The sequence below is a fragment of the Thamnophis elegans genome, chromosome 14 (assembly GCF_009769535.1).
Source record: "Thamnophis elegans isolate rThaEle1 chromosome 14, rThaEle1.pri, whole genome shotgun sequence".
Classification (NCBI taxonomy): domain Eukaryota; kingdom Metazoa; phylum Chordata; class Lepidosauria; order Squamata; family Colubridae; genus Thamnophis; species Thamnophis elegans.
The window spans coordinates 6,639,321-6,663,159 of NC_045554.1; the positions used below are offsets into that span (position 1 = coordinate 6,639,321).

The window sequence follows — 23,839 nt, forward strand, 5'->3', positions numbered from 1 at the left end:
GTTTTTGTTTAACTAAAACAATTTAAAAAAATTCTCAAAAATAAAATAAAATCTGGGCATCAGGGCAACCAGCATCTATTTATGATTTGTGGTTCCAGAGTCCTGGGGTCATGGCATCGCAAACTGCTCGCTTCGGATCAGCCACGTCGAGGGCGCAAGCTGGATTTGCTTAATGGCCATACGATTCATTGAATGACCATGGTGATTCGCTTAACCACCAGGGCCAAAATTTAAAAAAAAAAAATTCTGCTTCTTCTTACCTGCGCAGCCATTTTGATCAAGACCTCGTCTTCGATCCATTCTCCGGTTACAGCGTTGTACCTGACCAATTTAAAAGGAAGTAAATTAAAAAGGACCGCTTCGTTAAAATGCAAAAAGAGAGGAATATGTTATATTCTGTTGTGTGGGCCTGAATTGTTGCTTCTTATTGTTTTCACAGGTTGTTAACCACTTAACCACTCACAAGTTGCACCTGAGAGATGTACGACCCTATCAGTTGATTTCATAAGTCTATATATGTATATAAAAATCTCTCTGTGTGTGTGTCTACCACTTAAATATGAGCCAGCCGTGTGCAGCAGCTGTCAAAAAAGCTAACACAGTTCTAGGCTGCATCAACAGAGGGATAGAATCACGATCAAGTGAAGGGTTAAGACCACTTTATAATGCCTTGGTAAGGCCATACTTGGAATACTGCATTCAGTTTTGGTCACCACAATATAAAAAAGATGTGGAGACTCTAGAAAGAGTGCAGAGAAGAGCAACAAAGAGGATTAGGGGACTGGAGACTAAAACATACGAAGAACGGTTGCAGGAACTGGGTATGTCTAGTTTAATAGAAAGGAGGACTAGGGGAGACATGATAGCAGTCTTCCAATATCTCAGGGGCTGCCACAAAGAAGAGGGAGTCAAACTATTCGCCAGGGCACCTAACTATAGAACAAGAAGCAATGGGTGGAAACTAATCAAGGAGAGAAGCAACTTAGAACTGAGGAGAAATTTCCTGACAGTTAGAACAATTCATCAGTGGAACAGAAGTTTCCTCCAGAAGTTGTGAATGCCCCAACACTGGACGTTTTTAAGAAGATGTTGGATAGCCATTTGTCTGAAACGGTATAGGGTTTCCTGCCTAGGCAGGGGGTTGGACTAGAAGACCTCCAAGGTCCCTTCCAACTCTGCTATTGTATTGTAATCACTGTAAGATTAAAGAGGATTAAAGTAAGAAACTAATCCAATTAGTTAGCCGAGGTGGCGCAGTGGTTAGAGTGCAGTACTGCAGGCTACTTCAACTGACTGCTAGTTCGGCAGTTCGGCTGTTCAAATCTCACCGGCTCAGGGTTGACTCAGCCTTCCATCCTTCCAAGGTGGGTAAAATGAGGACCCGGATTGTGGGGGGCAATATGCTGTCTCTGTAAACCACTTAGAGAGGGCTGAAAGCTCTATGAAGCGGTATATAAGTCTTACTGCTATTGCTAATAAGCTGGGTTCACGCCACATGCTCTTGCAGTACAAATTGGTGTTTTTCAAAAGGGGCAACTTTTAACTTTTTTTTTTTAAAATAAGGTGAAAAAGAACCGTGGGGGAAAAAAAATCAAAACCGCAGCTATATAAACTCCAGATCTTGTAAAGCAATAAACGAGAAATGGCTAACGAAGCCTTGAATAAGTGCTTTTCCTTCTGGAATGCGAGTAACGCTAGAAAACCAGAAGAGGAACACGAGGGGAACGTGTCTATTTGCACTAGGGATTTCGCTCCGGTCAAAGGTTAGCCTGGTGTATGCACAATTCTTCACGCTTCCCTTTGCTCCTCCGGATTTTTTTCGGGTCAAGGTGGGGATAAAGATTGCGTCTTGGCATTGCTGAACGTGGTGGCACAGAAGAGGGAGAAAATTTTAAAAAGTCCTATTTTGAGAGGAGCGCAGGGGTCAAGCTAATAATAGCTTGGAAGAAAAATCTTTCCAGGCATTTCTTCCCCTTATTTGAATACTTCCAAAATAACTGGGCAACTAAATAGCTGGCTTATCTTCAAGATTTGGGAGAATGTTGTAACCTGCCAGCAGAGCTAGCAGCAGATTCGGACAGTGAGGAAGTTGGGGAGGAACCTGGGCCAGTCCTGGAGTCTGGGGAAGGCTCTGAGGAGGGCTCTGTGTCGGAGGCAGAGAGGGGGCCAGAGCCGTCTGACAGTTATCAGCTGCCTTCAGAGTCAGACATCAATGAGGCAGAAGAACAGCTGGAGCCTGTTCCCAGTGTGCGCATGCACAGAGCTGCAAGGAGAAGGGAATAATTAAGGAGCAGAGGTCAACTCGGGAGTAAAGGCACAAGGGGACACTGAATGGCCCCTCCCTTAGGGAATAAGGAGGAGCGAAAGGGGAGTGGTGTTTGCAGGAGACAATTAATTCGTTAGTGTGAAGATTTGCTTATCTGAGAAACTCCTTGCCAAGTATTTCCTTATACAGCACTGCATCTGGAAGCTATCGACCTGGCAACTATCCAAGGACTGATAAGGTCTGTTGTTGCAATTCACCCTTGAAATATTCTAAATAGAATAGAATAGAATGGAATATAGAATGGAATGGAATAGAGAATAGAATAGAATATAGAATAGAATATAGAATAGAATATGGAATGGAATATGGAATGGAATGGAATAGAATAGAATAGGAGAATAGATATAATATAGATATATATTCTATAATAGATAGAATATGAAATGGAATAGAATAGAATATAGAATGGAATGGAATAGAATATGGAATGGAATAGAATATAATATAGAATAGAATATGGAATGGAATGGAATAGAATATGGAATGGAATGAAATGGAATAGAATAGAATATAGAATAGAATATGGAATGGAATGGAATAGATTATGGAATGGAATGGAATAGAATAATATAGAATATAGAATGGAATGGAATAGAATATGGAATGGAATGGAATAGAATAAAATAGAATAGAGAATAGAGAATATGGAATGGAATAGAATAGAATATAGAATGGAATAGAATAGAGAATATGGAATAGAATAGAATAGAATATAGAATGGAATGGAATAGAATAGAGAACAGAATAGAGAACAGAACATAGAATAGAATTTTGTCACTTTAAATGTTTACTAATCAGCATACATTAAAATGAAATTTAATTGCATTCAGCTCTCGAAGGATAACCACTATGCCTGCCTATACCCACATATACACACACACGACACAGAGAAACATCACAGTCTAGTTCAGATGTATACATATACACAACACACACACAAAAAAGAATCCTGTGAGTTTACGAGACGGATAGCCTAAGGAACAGAGCAGTTACAGAATCTACCAGTCCTGCTACAGATACTTCGAAACCTCCTCCCAGGTGGGGAGAAACAGAAACAGACAGCGGGAGGGGGTGGTGGTGTCTCTAACAACGTTAAAATAGTTTCACAAATTGTGCTTACATGACCATAGAAGGAGCTGACCATCGGAATTTCAAACCGGGGCCGTAACTCCCACTTTTTGGGGGGGTTGGTTGAAACTTCAAATGGCTGGTAAGCCAGCAAAGCCATAAATCAAAAGGCTGAACGGCCAGTTATGTACACGACCACCACCCGATAACACGCACAGGGCACTTGTGATATATGAATTGCACACCCACCCATGCTCGGATAAAAAACAACGCAAGCAGGAATGATTAAGAGTTCAGGAGATAAGCAGCAGAAACGTTCCCGCTTCTGAATAATAATGGGATTAGCTCCAATCCAGGCGCCAATTAAGTAATAGGGAATAAAATCATAACCCGTTTTGGCTAATTTGACTCTGCTATCCGTCAGCTTTCTTTCACCAGTTATGTTTCCTGATCCCTTTTTCCTTTCTAACAACAAGGTAAAGGTTCCCCCCGCACATATGTGCCAGTCATTCCTGACTCTAGGGGGTGGTGCTCATCTCCGTTTCAAAGCCAAAGAGCCAGCGCTGTCCGAAGACGTCTCCGTGGTCATGTGGCCGGCATGATTCAACGCCAAAGGCGCACGGAACGCTGTTACCTTCCCACCAAAGGTGGTTCCTATTTTTCTACTTGCATTTTTTACATGCTTTCGAACTGCTAGGTGGCAGAAGCTGGGACAAGTCACGGGGGCTCCCTCCGTTACGCGGCGCGAGGAATTCGAACCGCCGAACGGCCGATTGACAAGCTCAGAATCTTAGCCACTGAGCCACCACGTCCCCTACCTTTTTTCTAACAATATCACAACCTTAAAAAGTGGGAGGAGAGACACAGCCCTGTTGATTTGAATAAACTTTTTTTTTTTAATGCACCAGGGAGAAAAAGTAAAAATTCTTCAACCTCAAAGTCCGTGGCGTGCAGGAAATATCGACCGACCTGTAGCGGGTGACGTTTTCCATTTTGATGTCGTCCAGGTGAAACTCAGCCCAGGGGTCAGGCATGTGCTTGGCCTTCTCGATGGCATGCTTCCATGCTTCCTGCAAAGGTCAACATTATTACATGAGTTATTTATAAAGTGCTTTCAGGCAATTTGAACTCAAAGTCCCCCTCGCATAAGATTCACCGGTCCTGATTCTGGGTGTTAGTTAAGTTTCCATGGTTCAGATACAGGTAGACCTCCACTTAACAACAATTCACTTAAGTGGCTGTTCAAAGCTACAACGGCAATGAAAAAAGTAACTTATTTTTTTTCCGGACGTATTCATCCTTTCTCCATTGTTTTACTGCTGATTCATAAACTCCAGCTATTCCAGTTTCACTCAAGAAAATACGGATATCACTGGAGGAAGGAAGGGACACTTCTAAACTTTATTTTGCAAAACTCAGCCCTCGAGTTGGAAAAATATGTACTAAAAATGTTAATGCAAATGGAAATAATGCATGGGACGAGGGGGTGAAAATGGAATCCAGATGTTGGGCAAAAAAAATTCAAGGTTGTGGCCACTAGTTGTCCAATTAAAATGTCCCCCTTTAAAATGGATGTTGACAAACTTGAACATTGGGCACTATCTAATAAAATGAAGTTCAATGGTGAAAAGAGTAAGGTTCTACATTTAGGCAAGAAAAACGAAATGCACAGGTACAGTCTAGGTGGTACCTTGCTCAATAATAGTACCTGTGAGAAGGATCTTGGAGTCCTAGTGGACAACCATTTTAAATATGAGCCAGCCGTGGGCAGCAGCTGTCAAAAAAGCCAACACAGTTCTAGGCTGCATCAACAGAGGGAGAGAATCAAGATCACGTGAAGTGTTAATACCACTTTATAAGGCCTTGGTAAGGCAACACTTGGAATCCTGCATTCAGTTTTGGTTGCCACGATGTAGAAAAGGTGTGGAGACTCTAGAAAGAGTGCAGAGAAGAGCAACAAAGAGGATTAGGGGACTGGAGACTAAAACATACGAAGAACGGTTGCAGGAACTGGGTATGTCCAGTTTAATGAAAAAAAGGACTAGGGGAGACATGATAGCAGTCTTCCAATATCTCAGGGGTTGCCACAAAGAAGAGGGAGTCAAACTATTCTCCGGGGCACCTGAGTACAGAACAAGAAGCAATGGGTGGAAACTAATCAAGGAGAGAAGCAACTTAGAACTGAGGAGAAATTTCCTGACAGTTAGAACAATGAATCAGTGGAACAGAAGTTGCCTCCAGAAGTTGTGAATGCTCCAACACTGGAAGACTTTAAGAAGATGTTGGATAGCCATTTGTCTGAAACGGTGTAAGGTTTCCTGCCTAGGCAGGGGGTTGGACTAGAAGACCTCCAAGGTCCCTTCCAACTGTATTGTATTGTATTTATTGTATTGTATTGTATTTATTGCATTGCATTGCATTGCATTGCACTGTATTGTATAATGTGTTTTGTAAGTAAAAAGGGGTGTCATGCAGTCCTGGAGGCCATCTTGACTTTTTTGACCCAATCCTTCATTTCTCTCCCTCTCACCATCTTGCAAAGTTGGATCCTGACTCTCCCTATTTGGCAGCTGGGCTGTCCAAAAGCTGCACAGAAGTACCATGACAAATGGGGGAAGAGACACTCAGTGCATTAAATCACATGCAAATATTTTTTTTTCCCTTGGCCAAAAATAATATTTTTGTTTCTTCTCCTTGGCTGGTTCTCTTCCAGCTCAAAGCCTTATCTGTTGACCTCGGCTTCTTTATTTCGTTCGGCCCTCGTGTTGTGTTTTGTTTTTTAAAATAAATATACAGTGAAACTGGAATGGGCTTTTCGTGGCCAAGCGAAACCACACCAACCTCCTACAAGCATCAGCGAAGAAGCAAAAGCTTTTAAAAACACACAGGGCCCAAAGCTGTACAGTGGCAAGAATTCAGGCAGATGTTAGTATGAAAGCAAGGTTAAAAACATCACAACTCCAGAGCCATCTTTCCAAGTCACTACAAAATGCCAGGATAGGAAAGCCAGGCTGGTGAACATGTTAAAAGTGCTGGTTTAGAAACTAGGAGATGGTGAATTCTAGTTCTGCGGTAGGCACAAAGCCAACTGGGTGATTTTGGGGCAATCACCAGGCAACTGTGAGTTCTAGTCCTACCCTAGGCATGAAAGCCAGATGGGTGTCTTTCACTAGAGAGTTCTAGTCCCGCCTTAGGCATGAAAACTAGCTGGGTGACTTTGGTCCAATCACCAGGTGACAAGAGAGTTATAGTTCCGTGTTAGGCATGAAAGCTGGTTGGGTGGCTTTGGGCCAATCACCAGGAGACGGTGAGTTCTAGTTCCATCTTAGTCATGAAAGCCAGCTGGGTGACTTTGGGCCAATCACCAGGAGACGGTGAGTTCTAGTCCTGCCTTAGTCATGAAAGCCAACTGGGTGATTTTGGGCCAATCACCAGGAGACGGTGAGTTCTAGTTCCATCTTAGCCAAGAAAGCCAGCTGGGTGACTTTGGTCCAATCACCAGGAGACAGAGAGTTCTAGTCCCACCTGAGGCATGAAAGCCAACTGAGTGACTTTGGGCCAATCACCAGGAGATGGTGAGTTCTAGTTCCAACTTAGCCAAGAAAGCCAGCTGGGTGACTTTGGTCCAATCACCAGGAGACAGAGAGTTCTAGTCCCACCTGAGGCATGAAAGCCAGCTGGGTGACCACCCCCCCTCTCAGCCCAGCCCACCCCACAGTTATTCTGATGGGGAAAACAGGAGGAGGAAGGAGTATTGTATGTGTGTGTGTTTGCCAGCTTTAGATGTAAAAACCATAAAGATGGGACATAAGCTAATAAAAATAGGTTGCCAAACGAACTTTAAATGCAACACTACTTTTATTTGACATGATCTTCCTCCAAAGAGGTTGTGTCACATCCCATTTGAGAAGTGTGGAATCCCACGTTGGCTTAAAAAGCCAGATCTGGGCTTCCAAAAGGAGCTGGTTGGTGACCCAAAAATGAACAGCAAAAAAAATCATGAGAGAGAAAAAAAGGGGGGGGGGGGAGAAAGGGTTTTGTTTCATTTCCATGTCAGTTTCATTCAAGCAAATAAGCCACGATTATCTCTCTAATCACGTCCACCCTTCTGTCTCGTTTAGATATCCACCCAGTCACCGTAGTGAGATGGGCAGTCGTAAAAAAAAACAACGGCTTAAATAAATAACTGAAAAATTAAAAACGACAGTCGGGTAACGGCTTTGGCGAGACAGTTTCCAAAACTGGAGTATTTGTATTTATTTGGTTTGTATTTATTTGGTTTGTATGTTGCCCAATCTTGGAAGACTCAGGGCGGAGTGGGTAAGATGAAGATAATGTGAAATGCAAAACAGGCGTTTATTAGGGTCGGATGGGGGAACAGGAGGGGATTTGGGGTGGACCTTCCCCTCCATGCTCAGTTTTAGCGCTGCCCTTAGGCCAGGGGGTCGGCAAACGTAAACACTCAAAGAGCCATTTGGCCCCGTTTCCCACAGAAAAGAAAACACCGGGAGCCACAAAGGTCCTAACCGGAAGCCCCCCTGTTCAATTCTGGAGCTGACCGGAAGATCGGTTCCCCCACACCATAGAGTCTCCTCCTAGCGTGGCATCCTTTTTCCTCTACCAACTGGAAGTCCAGTTCCCCCACCATAGAGTCTCCTAGCGTGGCATCCTTTTTCCGCTATCAACTGGAAGTCCGGTTCCCCCACCATAGAGTCTCCTCCTAACGCGGCGTCCTTTTTCCTCTACCTGTCGTAACCAAAAGCCCTATCAATTGTGGAGATAACAGGAAACCCCTCTCCTTGCCATAGAGTCTTCTCCTGGCGCACTGTGCTTCTCTCCACCCGTCCCCCACTGGAAGCTCCTCTCAAAATTGTGGCACCGACCGGTGGCGGAGCCGCAGCAGAGGGAGGAAAGAGCCACATGCGGCTCCAGAGCCACATGCGGCTCCAGAGCCACATGCGGCTCCAGAGCCACATGCGGCTCCAGATCCGCAGTTTGCTGACCCCTGCCTTAGGGGGATGTTGAGTCCCATGCTGAAGGACACAGACAAGACACAATTACTGAAGGACACAGCAAAACAGACAAGCCAACAGACAAGCCAACATGGTTATTGCCGCTACACCTTGCCACTAGAGTTCCCGTCGCGCTTTCTCTTTCCAAATTCGACAGAGATGTTATCAGGACAGACGCTTTTGCCGTACACTATGTTCCCTTTCAAGGACGCGGTGGCTCAGTGACTAAGACGCTGAGCTTGTCTATCAGGAAGGTTGGCAGTTCGAATCCCTAGCACCGAGTAACGGAGTGAGCTCCCGTGACTTGTCCTAGCTTCTGCCAACCTAGCCGTTTGAAAGCATGTGAAAAATATAACTAGAAAAATAGGAACCACCTATGGTGGGAAGGGAACAGCATTTCATGCGCCTTCGGTGTTGAGTCATGCCGGCCACATGACCACGGAGACGTCTTCGGACAGCTCTTTGGCTTTGAAACGGAGATGAGCACCGCCCCCTAGATTCAGGAGCAGCTAGTACATATGTGCGAGAGGAATGCTTTGCCTTTGTACCCTATCATATTTTGCAAAAAATAATAATAATCCTGACTTTTTCAAGGACAAACAAAAACTTTTAGGGGCACGCTCGAACAAACATTTGAGGCTGGAAGTAAAGCTTGCAAAAGTCAATAGGTCACCTCTAGCCAGGTCACCTGTACGCTTCGGTGTGCAATTTCAGGTGCAAAAAGTTTTCTAATTAAATCACCCACAAGTTTCTTTTTTTAAAAAAAAAAAAGACAGTTGACTTTTTTTTCTATACATGTACAATTATGTCATCGGTCACAAGATGCAAGTGATTTTGGACGGCGTCCAGCAAAAAAGGTTTAAAACAACAAACAGGTTAATTAGCCGAAAGTAATGCAGGATAACAGGATTGGCAGGGACCACGGAGGTCTTCTAGTCCAACCCCCTTGCTGGAGCAGGAGACCCAATATCGTTTCAGACAAATGGTTGTCTAATCTCTTCTTAAAAAAAAAAACTTCACCCAAAACTTCTGGAGGCAAGTTGTTCCACTGGTTAATTGTTCTCCCCGCCAGGAAATTTCTCCTTAGTTTTAATCTCCTTGATTAGTTTAGATCCATTGTTTCTTGTCCTGCCTTCATATGCTTTGGAAAATAAATTGACCCTCTGCTTTGTGGCAGCTCCTCAAATCTTGGGAAACGGCTGCATTTCTTCAAACTTTGCAATAAAACCACTGGATAGGCTGCCATAGAATAAACTATTGCAAATGCAGAACTGGAATGGCAAATTTCTCCCAAATTTAAGGGCAACTACACTAAAGCAGAAAAATATCCAAATTATGCAGAGTGGCAGAGTTAGTGACATACAGCCAAAGCAGACAAGAAAGAAAGAAAGAAAGAAAGAAAGAAAGAAAGAAAGAAGAAGAAAGAAAGAAAGAAAGAAGAAAGAAAGAAAGAAAGAAGAAAGAAAGAGGGAGAGAGGGAGGAAGGAAGAGAGAGAAGGAGGGAGGGAGGGAGGGAGGGAGGGAGAGAGAGAGAGAGAGAGAGAGAGAGAGGGAATGAATGAATGAATGAATAAATTACGAAGAGGCTAAAACTTACCCTAACATGGAAGGAACTCCTGGGAGAGGAGCTGGAGGAATAAGTCTCATTTTTGACCTGGTTGCTGTAATAGTTATGAACTTTGTCGCCGGATATCTTGTTCAAAATGGGCTCATCTGTAATCGGACAGATGTAGTAACTCTCTTCCTCGTCGCTGTCCGCCTCGTGGCAATTCCCACAACCTGGTTTGGGTAGCGTGCCGTTGTCCAGGTATTCCATGTGGAATATCAGGTCTTCGTCCGCCATATTGGGAGAATACGGACCACGCCCGGTGAGCTGCTGGGGGAGCCAGTATTACAGGCTGGAGAAACTAGGGAAGGAAATCAAGAGGGGGGAAAAAAATAATTCAATAATCAAGATTGTGGGGGCAGAAACCAGGATTGGCTGGGTTTGCAGGACAAAGTTATAAACCACGGTTTAGTCCAGGAGAGGAATCCTATCAGTTCTAACCACGCTGAGAGAGATGGATCAAGGACTCCACAAATGCAAAAACAAAGACTATGCTAGTTTGGATCCATGAGCTAATCTGGTTAATATCTCAATTCTGGGTAGTCCTCAGCTTACAACCCATTCGCTCAGTGACTGTTTGAAGTTACAATGGCGCAGGAAAAAATGGCGCCATTATAACTTCAAACAGTCACTAAGCCGAGGACTACCAAGAATTTCACAAGGAGCCCTGGTGGTGCATGGTTAGGATGATGTATTTGCAGGCTGACTCTGCCCACTGCCAGGAGTTCGATACTGACCAGCTCAAGGTGGACTCAGCCTTCCATCCTTCCGAGGTGGGTCAAATGAGGACCCAGATTGTTGGGGGCAAGAGGCTGACTCTGTCAACAACTTATAAAAGGGCTTTCAAGCATTGTGAAGTGGCGTATAACCCTGTTGCTTGTATCTTTCAATTTATATCATTTTTATTTGTTTCCTAATACAATTTGATAGCTTATTACTAACCTTGACTATCACTAAGTGTGGTATCTTTTTATTCTTATGATTTTTTTATTCTTTTATGTACACTGAGAGTATCGGCACCAAAGACAAATTCCTTGTGTGTCCAATCAACACTTGGCCAATAAAAACTATTCTATTCTACTCTATTCTACCTAAGTCTAAGGGCTCTTGCTATTGCCACCGATTCAGCCTTTCGTCCTTCCGAGTTTGTTTAAATGAGGACCCAGGTAGTTGGGGGCAAGAGAGGCTGACTCTGTAAACCACTTAGAGAGGGCTGCAAAGCACTGTGAGCGGTATATAAGTCTAAGGGCTATCCTTCCTTCCTTCCTTCCATCCATCCATCCATCCATCCATCCATCCATCCATCCATCCATGCATGCTGCAGTGGTTAAAATGCAATATTGCAGTCTAACTGTAACCGATTTAAGGTTGACTCATCCTTCCGTTCTTACGAGGTGGGTAAAATGAAGACCCAGATTATTGGAGGCAATAGACTGACTCTATAAACCGCTTAAGAGAGAATTGTAAAGCACTGTAAAGCGGTATATAAGTCTAAGTGCTATTGCTATAGTTAACTCCGTCCACTGCCAGCAGTTCGATCCTGACCAACTTAAGGTTGACTCAGCCTTCCGTCCTTCCGAGGTGGGTCAAATGAAGACCCAGATTATTGGGAGGCAATAGACTGACTCTGTAAACCGCTTAAGAGATAATTGTAAAGCACTGTAAAGCAGTATATAAGTCTAAGTGCTATTGCTATAGTTAACTCTGTCCACTGCCAGCAGTTCGATCCTGACTGGCTCAAGGTTGACTTAGCCTTCCATCCTTCCGAGGTGGGTAAAATGAGGACCCAGATTTTTGGGGGCAAGAGGCTGACACTGTAAACTGCTTAGAGAGGGCTGTAAAAGCACTGGCAAGCGGTATATAAGTCTAAGTGTGATTGCTATTACGACTGTTGAATCATCCCCACAATTACACGATCAAAATTGAGACACTCGGCAACTCACTCATATTAATGGCCCTTGCAATGTCCCAGAATCACATGCTCACAATAGAATACTTTATGACACCAGGGTTGAAATTCTGGGCTTGGACAACCTAGAATTACGCCGACTAAGGTCTGGCCTAAGCATAGTACACAAAATTGTCTGTTACAACCTCCTACCTCTCAACTACTACTCCAGCTTCAACCTCAATAATACGTGAGCAAACGATAGGTACAAACTCAAGGGTAAACCGCTCCAAATTCGATTGCAGAAAATACAACTTCAGCAACAGAGGGGTCAATGCCTGGAATGCTCTCCCTGACTCCGTTGTTGCATCCTCAAACCCCCCACAGCTTCAACCTCAAACTGTCTACCGTGGACCTCACCCCATTCCTAAGAGGTCCGTAAATGGTGTGTGTGTGTGTGTGCATAAGCGCACCAGCGTGCCTACCGTCCCTGTACTACTGTCCCCATTTATTTGTACTCATTTCCCTTGTTCATGTCTATGTTTATACTTATACCTGTTATCTTGTACATGTTTGACAAACTAACTAACTAAATAAATAAATAAAATGTGACTGTCAGGTTTCTGAAAGATGCCCTAATTGATTCATGAGCCTCGAGCCAAGTTTCAAAAGAAAACCAGTCATTTATTAGGAGCACCATTTCGGCAATACCCTATTGCGGTCAGATCTAAACCTCATTTGAATTATGGCTCAACTTTACCCCTGTTCCTTCTCTCCCCTCAGTCTGTGTCATAAATCACATTTTCCAATGAGGTGCGCCCCTCACAAGCCTACTGTAATTATCTGAGATTTGACTTTAGCCGAAGATATACGTGGAATGTGCTCCCCCCCTTTCTTCACCATGTCAACCCGACTCCGTTGTTACATCCTCAAACCCCCCACAGCTTCAACCTCAAACTGTCTCGCGTGGACCTCACCCCATTCCTAAGAAATCCATAAAGGGGGCGTGCATAAGCGCACCAGCGTGCCTTCCGTCCCTGTCCTACTCTCCCCATTGATTTGTACTCGTTTCCTGTGTTCATGTCCATGTTCATAGCTACACCTGCAATCTCAAACATGTTTGACAAACTAAATGAAATAAAAAATAAGACACACACACACACACACCAAACACACCTTTTGTGATCTTGCGGTGCCCCTTGCCTTGACGCCCCGACTCAAGTTGTCAATCGCTGTCTTCAAATCTGCAAAATTTCTATCCCTGAACACCAGAGACCATGCTTTTCAGACAACACAACTTTTCCTCCTACTGCACACAAGAGACATAACCCATGCCCTGGGGCGGAAAGCTGCGTTACGACTCTAAAAGAGCCGTAAGCATTGTGGTGCAAGTCGGAGCTTGCCAGCTCCACCTTGATGATGTGCACAATTTGCAAGAGGAGTAAAATACTAGCAGGATCCACTAAGCCAGCCAGGCTTGGCACGCTGGAGAAACCAGACGCAATCAAAATCCGATGAAAAGAAGGACTAGGGGAGACATGATAGCAGTCTTCCAATACTTGAGGGGCTGCCACAGAGAGGAGGGGGTCAAGCTATTCTCCAAGGCACCTGAGGGCAGGACAAGAAGCAATGGGTGGAAACTAATCGAGAAGAGAAGCAACTTAGAACTAAGGGGAAATTTCCTGACAGTTGGAACAATTAATCAGTGGAACAACTTGCCTCTAGAAGTTGTAAATGCTCCAACACTGGAAGTCTTTAAGAAGATGTTGGACAACCATTTGTTTGAAATGCTTTAGGGTCTCCTGCTTGAGCTGAGGGTTGGACTAGAAGACCTCCAAGATCCCTTTTCAACTCTTATCATTCTGTTGCTCTACCGGTAGTCCCCGACGTACGACTACAATTGAGCCGGAGATTTATGTTGCTAAGTGAGAAATTTCTTAGGAGAGTTTTTCCTCCATTTCTTTTTCTTGCCGCCTTCATTAAATGAATCCCTGCGGTTGTTAAAATTAGTAAATCTGGCTTTCCCAATCAGTTTGCTTCTCCGGAACGTCGCAAAAGAGAAATCCTTTTCGTTGTTGTTTTAAAAAAAATCCCTTTTATCTGTTGGAAGAGAAGTGCTCCTTTGCGAGAGATGTGACCTTTTCCTTGCCAAGGTTCAGAAACAGTCATGGGGCTCTTTCTGGACAAGGGGGGATCGCTCGGTGGTCTACTTTCCCTTCTACATATTTCGTAGCATTCTGTCATTCCTCGGCTCGATCTACCGTATTTTTCGGAGTACAAGACGCACCAATCAGGTGCGTCTCTTGGCCTGGTTTACAAAAGCCATGATTTATAATTATGATGGATGGGCAGGCTTCCTTACAATCGTTAAGTCAAGGCCTACCCGTAGAAACTGAGGCCAGTTTCAGAAAATAAAAGCTTCGCTCCACCCTTCCCCACACAATCCCAGCAACCGTCATAAGTGTGAACCAGTATGAAAATGTCTACGGAGATCGTCTGAGGTCACGGTTGTCCCCTCCCAAAGGTGCTTTTTCAAGACACGTATGGAGTTTCTGGGTTTTTTCCTTTTCTTTTGAAGACGTTTCGGTTCTCCTCCACGAAGCTTCTTCAACTCTGACTTCCATTCCCCCCACCAAAAAAAAATCCAGTCAAGAGTTGAAGAAGCTTCTTGGATGAGAACCGAAACGTCTTCAAAGAAAAAAAACCAGAAAGTCCAGTTGCACTCTTTGGAGGGGGGGGGGGGGAAGCACCTTTGGGACAAGCATCCGAATTTAAATCACGTAACCGCGGGGATGCTGGGACGGTCATTAAGTGTGAGAAGTGGTCCTCAGTCCCTTTCTTTTTTTTTTTTTTTAGTGCCGTCGTAAGTTTGAATTGTTGTTAAGTCGAGAATTACCTGTACTGTTTTAGTTTCTCCCAGATGCTCCAAGTTTTATCTCCAGGAGCAGCGAGATCGATGTGGCTTCTGGGGAGAACATGCTGTTCCTTTCCTGCTTAAGGAGATCCATGCGCTGATGCTGCCAAGCAGGCAGATTTTTTTCAAAGCCACGGAGTGGCTCTCTGCCAGCTGAGATCCCTACCAGCCAATCGGGCAAAAGAGGCTACAGCTTCCCTTCACGGTGCCAAGGGACGGACAAAGAGCTTTTAATAAATCCCTTGGCCATGCACGGCTCTCCCAGGCACGAGGGTTCAGCAGAGAAATCCTTTTCTATGTTGTTGTTATTGTCGCTTTAAAAAATATCCCTTTTATCTGTTGGAAGAGAAGTGCTCCTTTGCGAGAGACGTGACCTTTCCTTGCCAAGGTTCAGAAACAGTCATGGGGCTCTTTCTGGACAAGGGGGGATCGCTTGGTGGTCTACTTTCCCTTCTACATATTTCGTAGCATTCTGTCATTCCTCGGCTTGATCTACAGTATTTTTCGGAGTACAAGATGCACCGGAGTATAAGATGCATCAAGATTCTGAAGAAGAGGCATTTTTTTTATTAAAAAGTTTTTGTACTCTGCAGACTTCCCCAAAAATGGCCCGTTTTTCGTGAAAATGGGCCCATATTTTTTTTCCACAAAAAGGGCATGAATAGCCTTTAGGCGTGTAGAGTGCTCTTGGGGGGTGGCCTCCCCAAAAATGAACAAAAAACAGCCAATTTTTCAGAAAAATGGGCCCGTTTTTTGTCAAAAAAAGAGCATGCATAGCCTTTAGGAGGCTTATAGAGAGCTCCTGGGGGCTACGGGGGCAAAATTGAGCAAAAAACAGCCCGTTTTTTGCTCATTTCTGCCCTCCCCAGCCCCCAGGAGCACTCTGGAAGCCATGATTTATAATTATGACGGGCAGGCTTCCTTGCAGTCGTTAAGTCGAGGCCTACCTGTAGAAACTGAGGCCAGGGCAATGGTTCACCCAAAGATAAGACTGTCCCTTAATCACAGGGAGAAAACAAATAGAATTTGTCTATTTACTAAAGGTGTGAATTCAAGAATCAGACCTCCTTCGTTCTTCCTGACTGATGCAAAAGAGCACTTTTAACAGCCTCATAACTTTATCCTGGCTCCAATACCAGCCAAACAAATACAATTCACTCTGCGGCTGAAATTAACCAATAAATTATTCATCCCTTTTTTCCTCCTTTTTGTGCACTGGGTTGCACTGAAATGTTATTTTAGAGGCCCTAATATAAGAAGGAAGGAAGGAAGGAAGGAAGGAAGGAAGGAAGGAAGGAAGGAAGGAAGGAAGGAAGGAAGGAAGAAAATATCTTCAATGCAAAACCCTCCATGTCCAAAGAATTCATGCAACAAACTTTCTTAGACTGGAACTCCTTCCTTCCTCCCCCCTCCTTCTTTTCCTTCTTTCCTTCCTTTCTCCCTCCCCCGTCAGCTATTTGAATTCTTTCATCCTTTCCCTTCCTCCTTCCTTCCTTCTTTTCCTTCCTTCCTTTCTCCCCCTCCCCTCTCTCTCTATTTGAATTCTTTCATCCTTTCCCTTCCTCCCTCCCTTCTTTTCCTTCCTTCCTTTCTCCCCCTCCCCTCTCTGCTATTTGAATTCTTTCATCCTTTCCTTTCCTCCCTCCCTCTTTCCCTTCCTTCCTCCCTCCCTCCTTCTTTTCTTCTCTCCCTCCTTTTCCTTCCTTCCTTCCTCCCTTCTTTTTTCCCTCCCTCCGTCCCTTTTCTCTTTCAGCTATTTGAATTCTTTCATCCTTTCCCTCCCTCCCTCTTTTCCTTCCTTCCTTTCTCCCCCTCCCCTCTGCTATTTGAATTATTTCATCCTTTCCCTTCCTCCCTCCCTCTTTTCCTTCCTTCCTTTCTTCCTGCTTCCTCCTTCTTTTCCTTCCTCCCTCCTCTCTCTTTCAGCTATGTGAATTCTTTCATCCTTTCCCTTCCTCCCTCCCTCCTTCTTTTCCTCTCTCCCTCCTTTTCCTTCCTTCCTACCTTCTTTTTTTCCCTCCCTCCGTCCCTTTTCTCTTTAGGCTTTCTGAATTCTTTCATCCTTTCCCTTCCTCCCTCCAAGCCTTGTGAAGCTATAAACCGACTGGGTACGACACGTCAACACACCCGAGCCGAGTGCTATTTTTGCTACACTAGGGACAAAATGCTACACACACGCACGCGTGCGCACACACACACACAGCCTTCCAGTGCAGCCAAGGGGTGGTTTACATAACATCTTGCACCCCGAGCAACATAGGCGGGTGGTTGCACACGGCTGACTTCGCTCCACCCTTCCCCAAACCCTCCGACATACTGAAATCCAAGAAACGCATGAGCTGATCCATCCGGATATGAGATCACCTTTTTTTGCTTCTTAAGAACTAACCTTTCTTTTTTAAGGCATTATTTTCCAACCTTGGCAGCTTGAAGACGGGTAAACATTCAACTCCCAGAATTCCCCAGCAAGCACAGCTGGCTGGGAAAATCCTGGGAATTTAAAAAAAAAAAAAAACCCATCCATCTTCTTAACCCTGTCAAGGTTAAGAAACGGTGATCTAGGATTTCACTTTGCATTTCCCAACTGGGTTTTTATTTTATTTTTTTTCACATTTACAGACCATTTCCCAGAATTCTTTGCAATGCTGACTAGAGAATTCTGGGAGTTGAAGTTCACACATCTTTCAAGCCCCCCCCCCCCGGGGCCTGGAAAACGGAGGGCAACTTCCTAACTTACGCCCTACTTTGAAAGAACTAGGGGTTAGCCAAACGCCACCAACATCGCATGTCCTTAGGACGGCAGAAAAGGAAGAGGAACTAAAGAGCCTCTTGATGCGGGTGAAGGAGGAGAGTGCAAAAGTTGGCTTGAAACTCAACATTAAGAAAACTAAGATCATGGCATCTGGCCCTCTCAGCTCCTGGCAAATAGATGGGGAAGAAATGGAGGTAAGTGACAGATTTTATTTTCCTGGGCTCCAAGATCACCGCAGATGGGGATGGCAGCCAAGGAACTAAAAGACGCTTGCTCCTGGGGAGGAATGCTGTGTCAAATCTAGACAGCATCCTAAAAAGCAGAGACATCACCCTGACAATCAAAAGTGTGTATAGTCAAGACTGTGGTTTTCCCAGTTGCAATGGATGGCTGTGAAAGTTGGACCATAAGGAAGGCTGAGCGCCAAAGAATGGAGGCCTTTGAACTCTGGTGCTGGAGAAGACTCCTGCATTGAGTCCCTTGGACTGCAAGGGCATCCAACCGGTCAGTCCTAGAGGAGATCAACCCTGACTGCTCTTTAGAAGGCCAGATCCTGAAGAGGAAACTCAAAGACTTTGGCCACCTGATGAGAAGGAAGGACTCCCTGGAGAAGAGCCTCACGCTGGGAACGATGGAGGGCAAAAGAAGAAGGACTGCAAGGCCATCCAACCGGTCAGTCCTAGAGGAGATCAACCCTGGCTGCTCTTGAGAAGGCCAGATCCTGAAGAGGAAACTCAAAGACTTTGGCCACCTAATGAGAAGGAAGAACTCCCTGGAGAAGAGCCTCATGCTGGGAACGATGGAGGGCAAAAGAAGAAGGACTGCAAGGCCATCCAACCGGTCAGTCCTAGAGGAGATCAACCCTGACTGCTCTTTAGAAGGCCAGATCCTGAAGAGGAAACTCAAAGACTTTGGCCACCTAATGAGAAGGAAGGACTCCCTGGAGAAGAGCCTCATGCTGGGAAACGATGGAGGGCAAAAGAAGAAGGGGACGGCAGAGAAGGAGGTGGATGGATGGAGTCACTGAAGCAGTTGGCATGGACTTAAATGGACTCCAGAGGATGGCAGAGGACAGGAAGGCCTGGAGGAACATTGTCCATGGGGTCGCGATGGGTCGGACACAATATCGCAACTAACAACAACAAAGGAGCAAATGTAGAAAAGAGATATCCAACAAACATTTTCCAACACACTTTGGGTCATATTTATTCAGGTGAAACTTAGATTTAAGTTCTGAAGAGCAGCAAAAATGGAGAATCAGTTAGCGGGTGTGGCATTTCTCCAATAATAATTTAAAATTGTGCCGATCACAAGCTACGTTCTCTTAAGTTACGCTAGTCTCAACTTGTTTTCAAGTAGGCAATTTAATTCGGGGGTTATTTAAGAACAAAGGCATCATCCGTGCACCCACCATTTCTTCTGCCCCCCCTCCCTTGCACAATTGGGGTTACCGCTTACGGTAAAACAAATTATATTCAATTTTTAATTTAATGGGAAGGGCGTTCAGCTTATACCATCAAAGGGTGCTTTCTGACTTGTTAAAATAACAACTCCACGCCTGCAGCCCTTTCAGATAGAAAGTAGTTTGGCGCAGACAACAAACCTGATTTCTAAAATTATTGCAACTTATTTAAAAGGCACTGCCAATAGAAAAAAAAGCTGTAGAGTTTACACGCAGCAGAGGCTGAAATAATAAGGTGATTTGCATGTGAATTGGAGCATGCAACATTGGTCAATACAGATAAAGATCCATCTGGAACAACAGACCAGGAGGCTAGGATAATTTTTAAAAAAAGTGAATTTTGCAAGAAATTCTCAAAGACCACTGAAGTCTATTCAAGAGTGTTTTTACACTGGTACAAAACTAAGACAATTGGGAGATACTAAAATATGCTTTTACAGTCGTACATTATATTTGATTTAAGAGTCACTTACATTCAGCGTAAAAATAGACTATTTGGAGAGATTATGAATTGTTTGTGTTAAATATTATGGAAGTTTATCTAGAAAATAGGACATAAGGATTCAGTGTTATGGGAGGATTTTAGAAATAGTAAATGAAATGCCAGTATGTGGTTATGTATTAAATTTTGGTATATTTTATGATGAAGGGCGTTTAAAAACATTATAGTCAAATGAAAATAGAGGTATGATGATGGTAACGTGTATAAATATCTGAGTTAAAATTCTTGAGTTAATATGAATTATGCTTGATGACTGTGGAAGAAATGCACGAAAGCCTTTTTGTAACCAATTGATACACTTTCTACAGTATGTAAAGAAGATTTTATGTGTTTGCTTTGAAAATTAAAATTAAAACTATATATAAAAAAAGAACTGTTTTTAATGGTTGGATGTCAACACTATTCATGTTTGGTCTGGACATTTCCCCCTATAATAAATCCGCGAGATATCAGTATTTAATAAATTTAATAATCAGCTAGTCTTTAAATAAATTTAATATCAGCTAGTCTTTAAATAAATAAGGCAAAGGTTTTGAAGGCATCACAGCTGTTTTGATAGCCCCGAGAAGGACCTCACAATTCACACAATTCTGCTCTTGGATACAACAGCCATAACTAACCGCACACACTGAACTGCCTTGTTGGATAGGGAGCTCGAGTAAGCGATCCCAGCTGCACAGAAGAGAAGCAGAGAAAGAAACTGGCTAGAAAAACGACCATTTTTCTGAAAGGACTAAATCATCATTCCTAAATTGACAACTTGGGTTTTTTTTTTTAAATGGCTATCATAAAAGATTTGAAGACGTCCTTCCGACTACTTGCAGGCCGTATTTATTTATATTATCCGCTTAAAGAACTTTTCCTTCAATACATTGAGTCGGAATTGCAACGCAAACCTGTTTCAGAGGCCTAGGGGTTGGACTAGATGACCTACAAGGTCCCTTCCAACACTTAATCTGTGAAATCTGTTTCAATGTCAATGCTACAAACCCATTCAGGAGAAAATTGCACACAACTCACCACAAAGCCCCACAACCCCAAATTCAAAGCAAACTCATCCCAATAACGACAACTCCCAAAGCAGAAAAAATATTGTGTGTTAGCCAGGAAGCACAAGACAATCCCTTAAAGATGCAACTACAGATTTAGGGATTAAGCCTAACCCCCAAACCAAGATGGTTTGAGGTTCCTGTGCTCCGGTCAGCATCCCTTTTCCATGCAGGCTGGGGATGATGGGCGTAGGAGTGATTCTGAGTTTATAGTCTGTTTTCTCTTCCCTTTAAAAAAATATCTGCTTTGAATTTGTTTTCTCCATTTCTGCTTTTTTCTTTTCTTGTTCACTCACACTAACACCAACCATTTGGGGGAGGTGGGATTCCCCTTTTTTTATGCTGCCACCTCTCCTGCCACCCCCTCCCCAATCAAAACTCCCAGGGTCTCAATCCCCCAAAGCAAGAAGAGAAAGATTTCTCCAACCAATTTAAGGATGACAAAGCTAATTCTCCTTTGGGGCAAAAAAAAAGTCTTGAATAATGACCCAGAGTTACTGACCCCCACCCCAAATATCCCCCACCCCAAAAATCTCCCCCTCTTCTCTACACACACACACACACAAACCCTCCCACTCAATTTCAAAATGGGAGGGAACAGGAATTCAGAATCAGCAGATTTTCTGCCCCTCCCTGGCCAGTCCTGGAAAAGGGGGGGGGGGTTGTTGCCAAGAGATGTGGGCAGGGGGCTTTATTCCCACGACCTCTCCTCACCCCCTCGCTGTCTGCAAAAGCATGCAGGCGTGGGGAGGGGGCTACATTCCCACGACTCCCTCCCCTCCACACATACACACACTTTGCACTCATTCTTGTCCCTCCCCGGGGTGGGAAAGCCCCCACCCCACCCAGGGCGATTGGAGGGGAGTTGCAACCCCAGCCAGGGTCGTGGGAACCACACCGCGTTGCAGAAACCGTGCACGCCTCGGGGGGAGTGGTGGAGGGTAGGGGGTGTTTATTCGGCTTACCTGGCCACGGAGGGGAACAAAGGGAAGGAAGGAAGCGGGTTGCAAAAGCCCACGCAACGGCGCTTGCAAAAAAGAAAGCGTCCACACCGCGCGCGACGCCTCTCTCGCCTTTGCACCCCCGGGGAGTGGAGCTCGCGCGTGCCCAGCCAGCCAGCCAAGCAGGGCCGACCCATTGCAAGGCGGGGCTCCGTGCAAAAGCCAGCCCACTCCCCGCTTGCCAAAGGCTGCAAGGGGGATCCGCCTTCCAGCTTTGCAATGTATGCACAGACACACACACACACACACGGGCGCGTTCCCACGACACGCGTGTCCATGCCGGCTGGTTGTACCTCCCCGTGACCGACTGGGCCTTTTCTTTTAGGGGGTTGGGATAGATGACCTACAGGGTCCCTTCAAACTGTGTTAAACCTGGTATTAAAAGGACAGCCTTCCCCCCCCTCCAGGAGTTTGGCAACTTCTTTAGGGGTTTGACTAGAGGACCCTATACGGTCCCTTCCACTGTGTTAAACCTGGTATTAAAAGGACAGCCTTTTCCCCCTCTCCAGAAAGTTTGGCAACTTCTTAGGGGGTTGGACTAGATGACCTACAGGGTCCCTTCCAACTGTGTTAAACCTGTATTAAAAGGACAGCCTTTCCCCCTCTCCAGACAGTTTGGCAACTTCTTTAGGGGGTTGGACTAGATGACCTACAAGGTCCCTTCCAACTGTTTTAAACCTGGTATTAAAAGGACAGCCTTCCCCCCCCTCCAGGAAGTTTGGCAACTCTTTAGGGGGTTGGACTAGATGACCTATAGGTCCCTTCCAACTGTTTTAACCTGGTATTAAAAGGACAGCCTTCCCCCCCCTCCAGGAAGTTTGGCAACTTCTTTAGGGGTTGGACTAGATGACCTATAGGGTCCCTTCCAACTGTTTTAAACCTGGTATTAAAAGGACAGCCTTCCCCCACCCCAGGAAGTTTGGCAACTTCTTTAGGGGGTTGGACTAGATGACCTATAGGGTCCCTTCCAACTGTTTTAAACCTGGTATTAAAAGGGCAGCCTCCCCCCCCCTTCCAGGAAGTTTGGCAACTTCTTTAGGGGGTGGACTAGATGACCTACAAGGTCCCTTTCGACCCTTTTAAACCTGATATTAATAGGACAGTCTCCCCCCCCACCCCTTTCTAGGAAATTTAGCAAAGGAAAAAAAAACATTTTAGCAAGAGCCGAAGCCAAGAAAGACCATAAGAGTGAAAAAAAATATCTTTAATGCAAGCGATGGAGGATGCCCCCGCTTTCCGATTTCAGTTTCAACACCGGAAAGGCAGGGAGTCCTCGATTTACGGCCGCTAGTTTGCAAAAAAAAACAAAAAACAAGATGAACGAATCCGGAGACGGGATTTTAAAAAAAAGATGGAGCGCAGCGCCCTCTGGTGTCCAGCGCGCGCAATAGCAACTCTACCGTGAGAATCCACGTGGCTAATTTCAACGTTGGGGGGTGGTGGTGGGGGAGAAAGGCCGTCGGGTTTTCTCTCTCGTGGCGTGATCACGTGCCCTCCCCCCTCCCCAAATAATATTTGGGGAAAGGGGGGGGGAGGCCTTTTTGCAACGCCAATGTCAAAAAAATAAACTGTAAAAACATATTTTAATTTTTTTAAGCATTGCTGGAGGAGACTATGACTAATGACTCAGACTAACTCTGAGTCGGAAAATAATTTTGCAACAATTGAAAAAGAGAAGAAGAAAATAATAATAGTAATAATAATTGTTATTGGTTTCCTTTCTGCAAAAGGAGCCGATGGCTGCCCTTCTGCACGCTCTTGATCTGCGATTTAGCGTTCCTCCCATAACGAGTGGTAGCGTGGCCGAGTGGTCTAAGGCGCTGGATTAGGCTCAGTCATTTCGATGGCGTGGGTCGCATCCCACCGCTGCCAACAGCTTTTTTTTTTTTTTTTTTTTTTTCGGCGGGGGTGGGGGAAAGCTTGCACGACATTTATTGCCACGTTTTGGAAGCGACCCCCGGCAATCCCGTCTCCCCCAGCATCAACGGTGGGGTTGCGGCACGAAAAAGGGGGAGCGCGCAGGTTTTAGGGGCTTGCAAATGGGGTTGCAAAGCCAGTAAGGAAAATTCATTTTTGGCAAGCTGTCATCTGTTGGTGGGAAAGGGAAATAGATAGATAGATGATAGATGATAGATGATAGATGATAGATAGCTAGATAAATATAGTAGAAACGATAGATAGATAGATAGATAGATAGATATATAGATAGATAGATAGATAGATAGATAGATAGATGATAGATAGATCGATAGATAGATA

At 44.6% G+C, this 23,839-nt stretch overlaps 1 protein-coding gene across 1 annotated transcript in view; it reads right to left on the reverse strand.

Moving 5' to 3' along the window:
• Positions 1-21,707, reverse strand: part of EEF2K (eukaryotic elongation factor 2 kinase) — a 44,187-nt gene extending 22,480 nt beyond the window's left edge. The window contains exons 1-4 of the mRNA XM_032230965.1: positions 21,545-21,707; positions 10,004-10,313; positions 4,364-4,464; positions 261-321 (exon numbers count right to left, since the gene is read on the reverse strand). Coding sequence (XP_032086856.1) covers positions 261-321; positions 4,364-4,464; positions 10,004-10,249 — 408 coding nt within the window. The 5' untranslated portion in view covers positions 10,250-10,313; positions 21,545-21,707. The remainder of the gene's footprint in view (positions 1-260; positions 322-4,363; positions 4,465-10,003; positions 10,314-21,544) is intronic.
• Between the last annotated feature and the right edge of the window lie 2,132 nt (positions 21,708-23,839).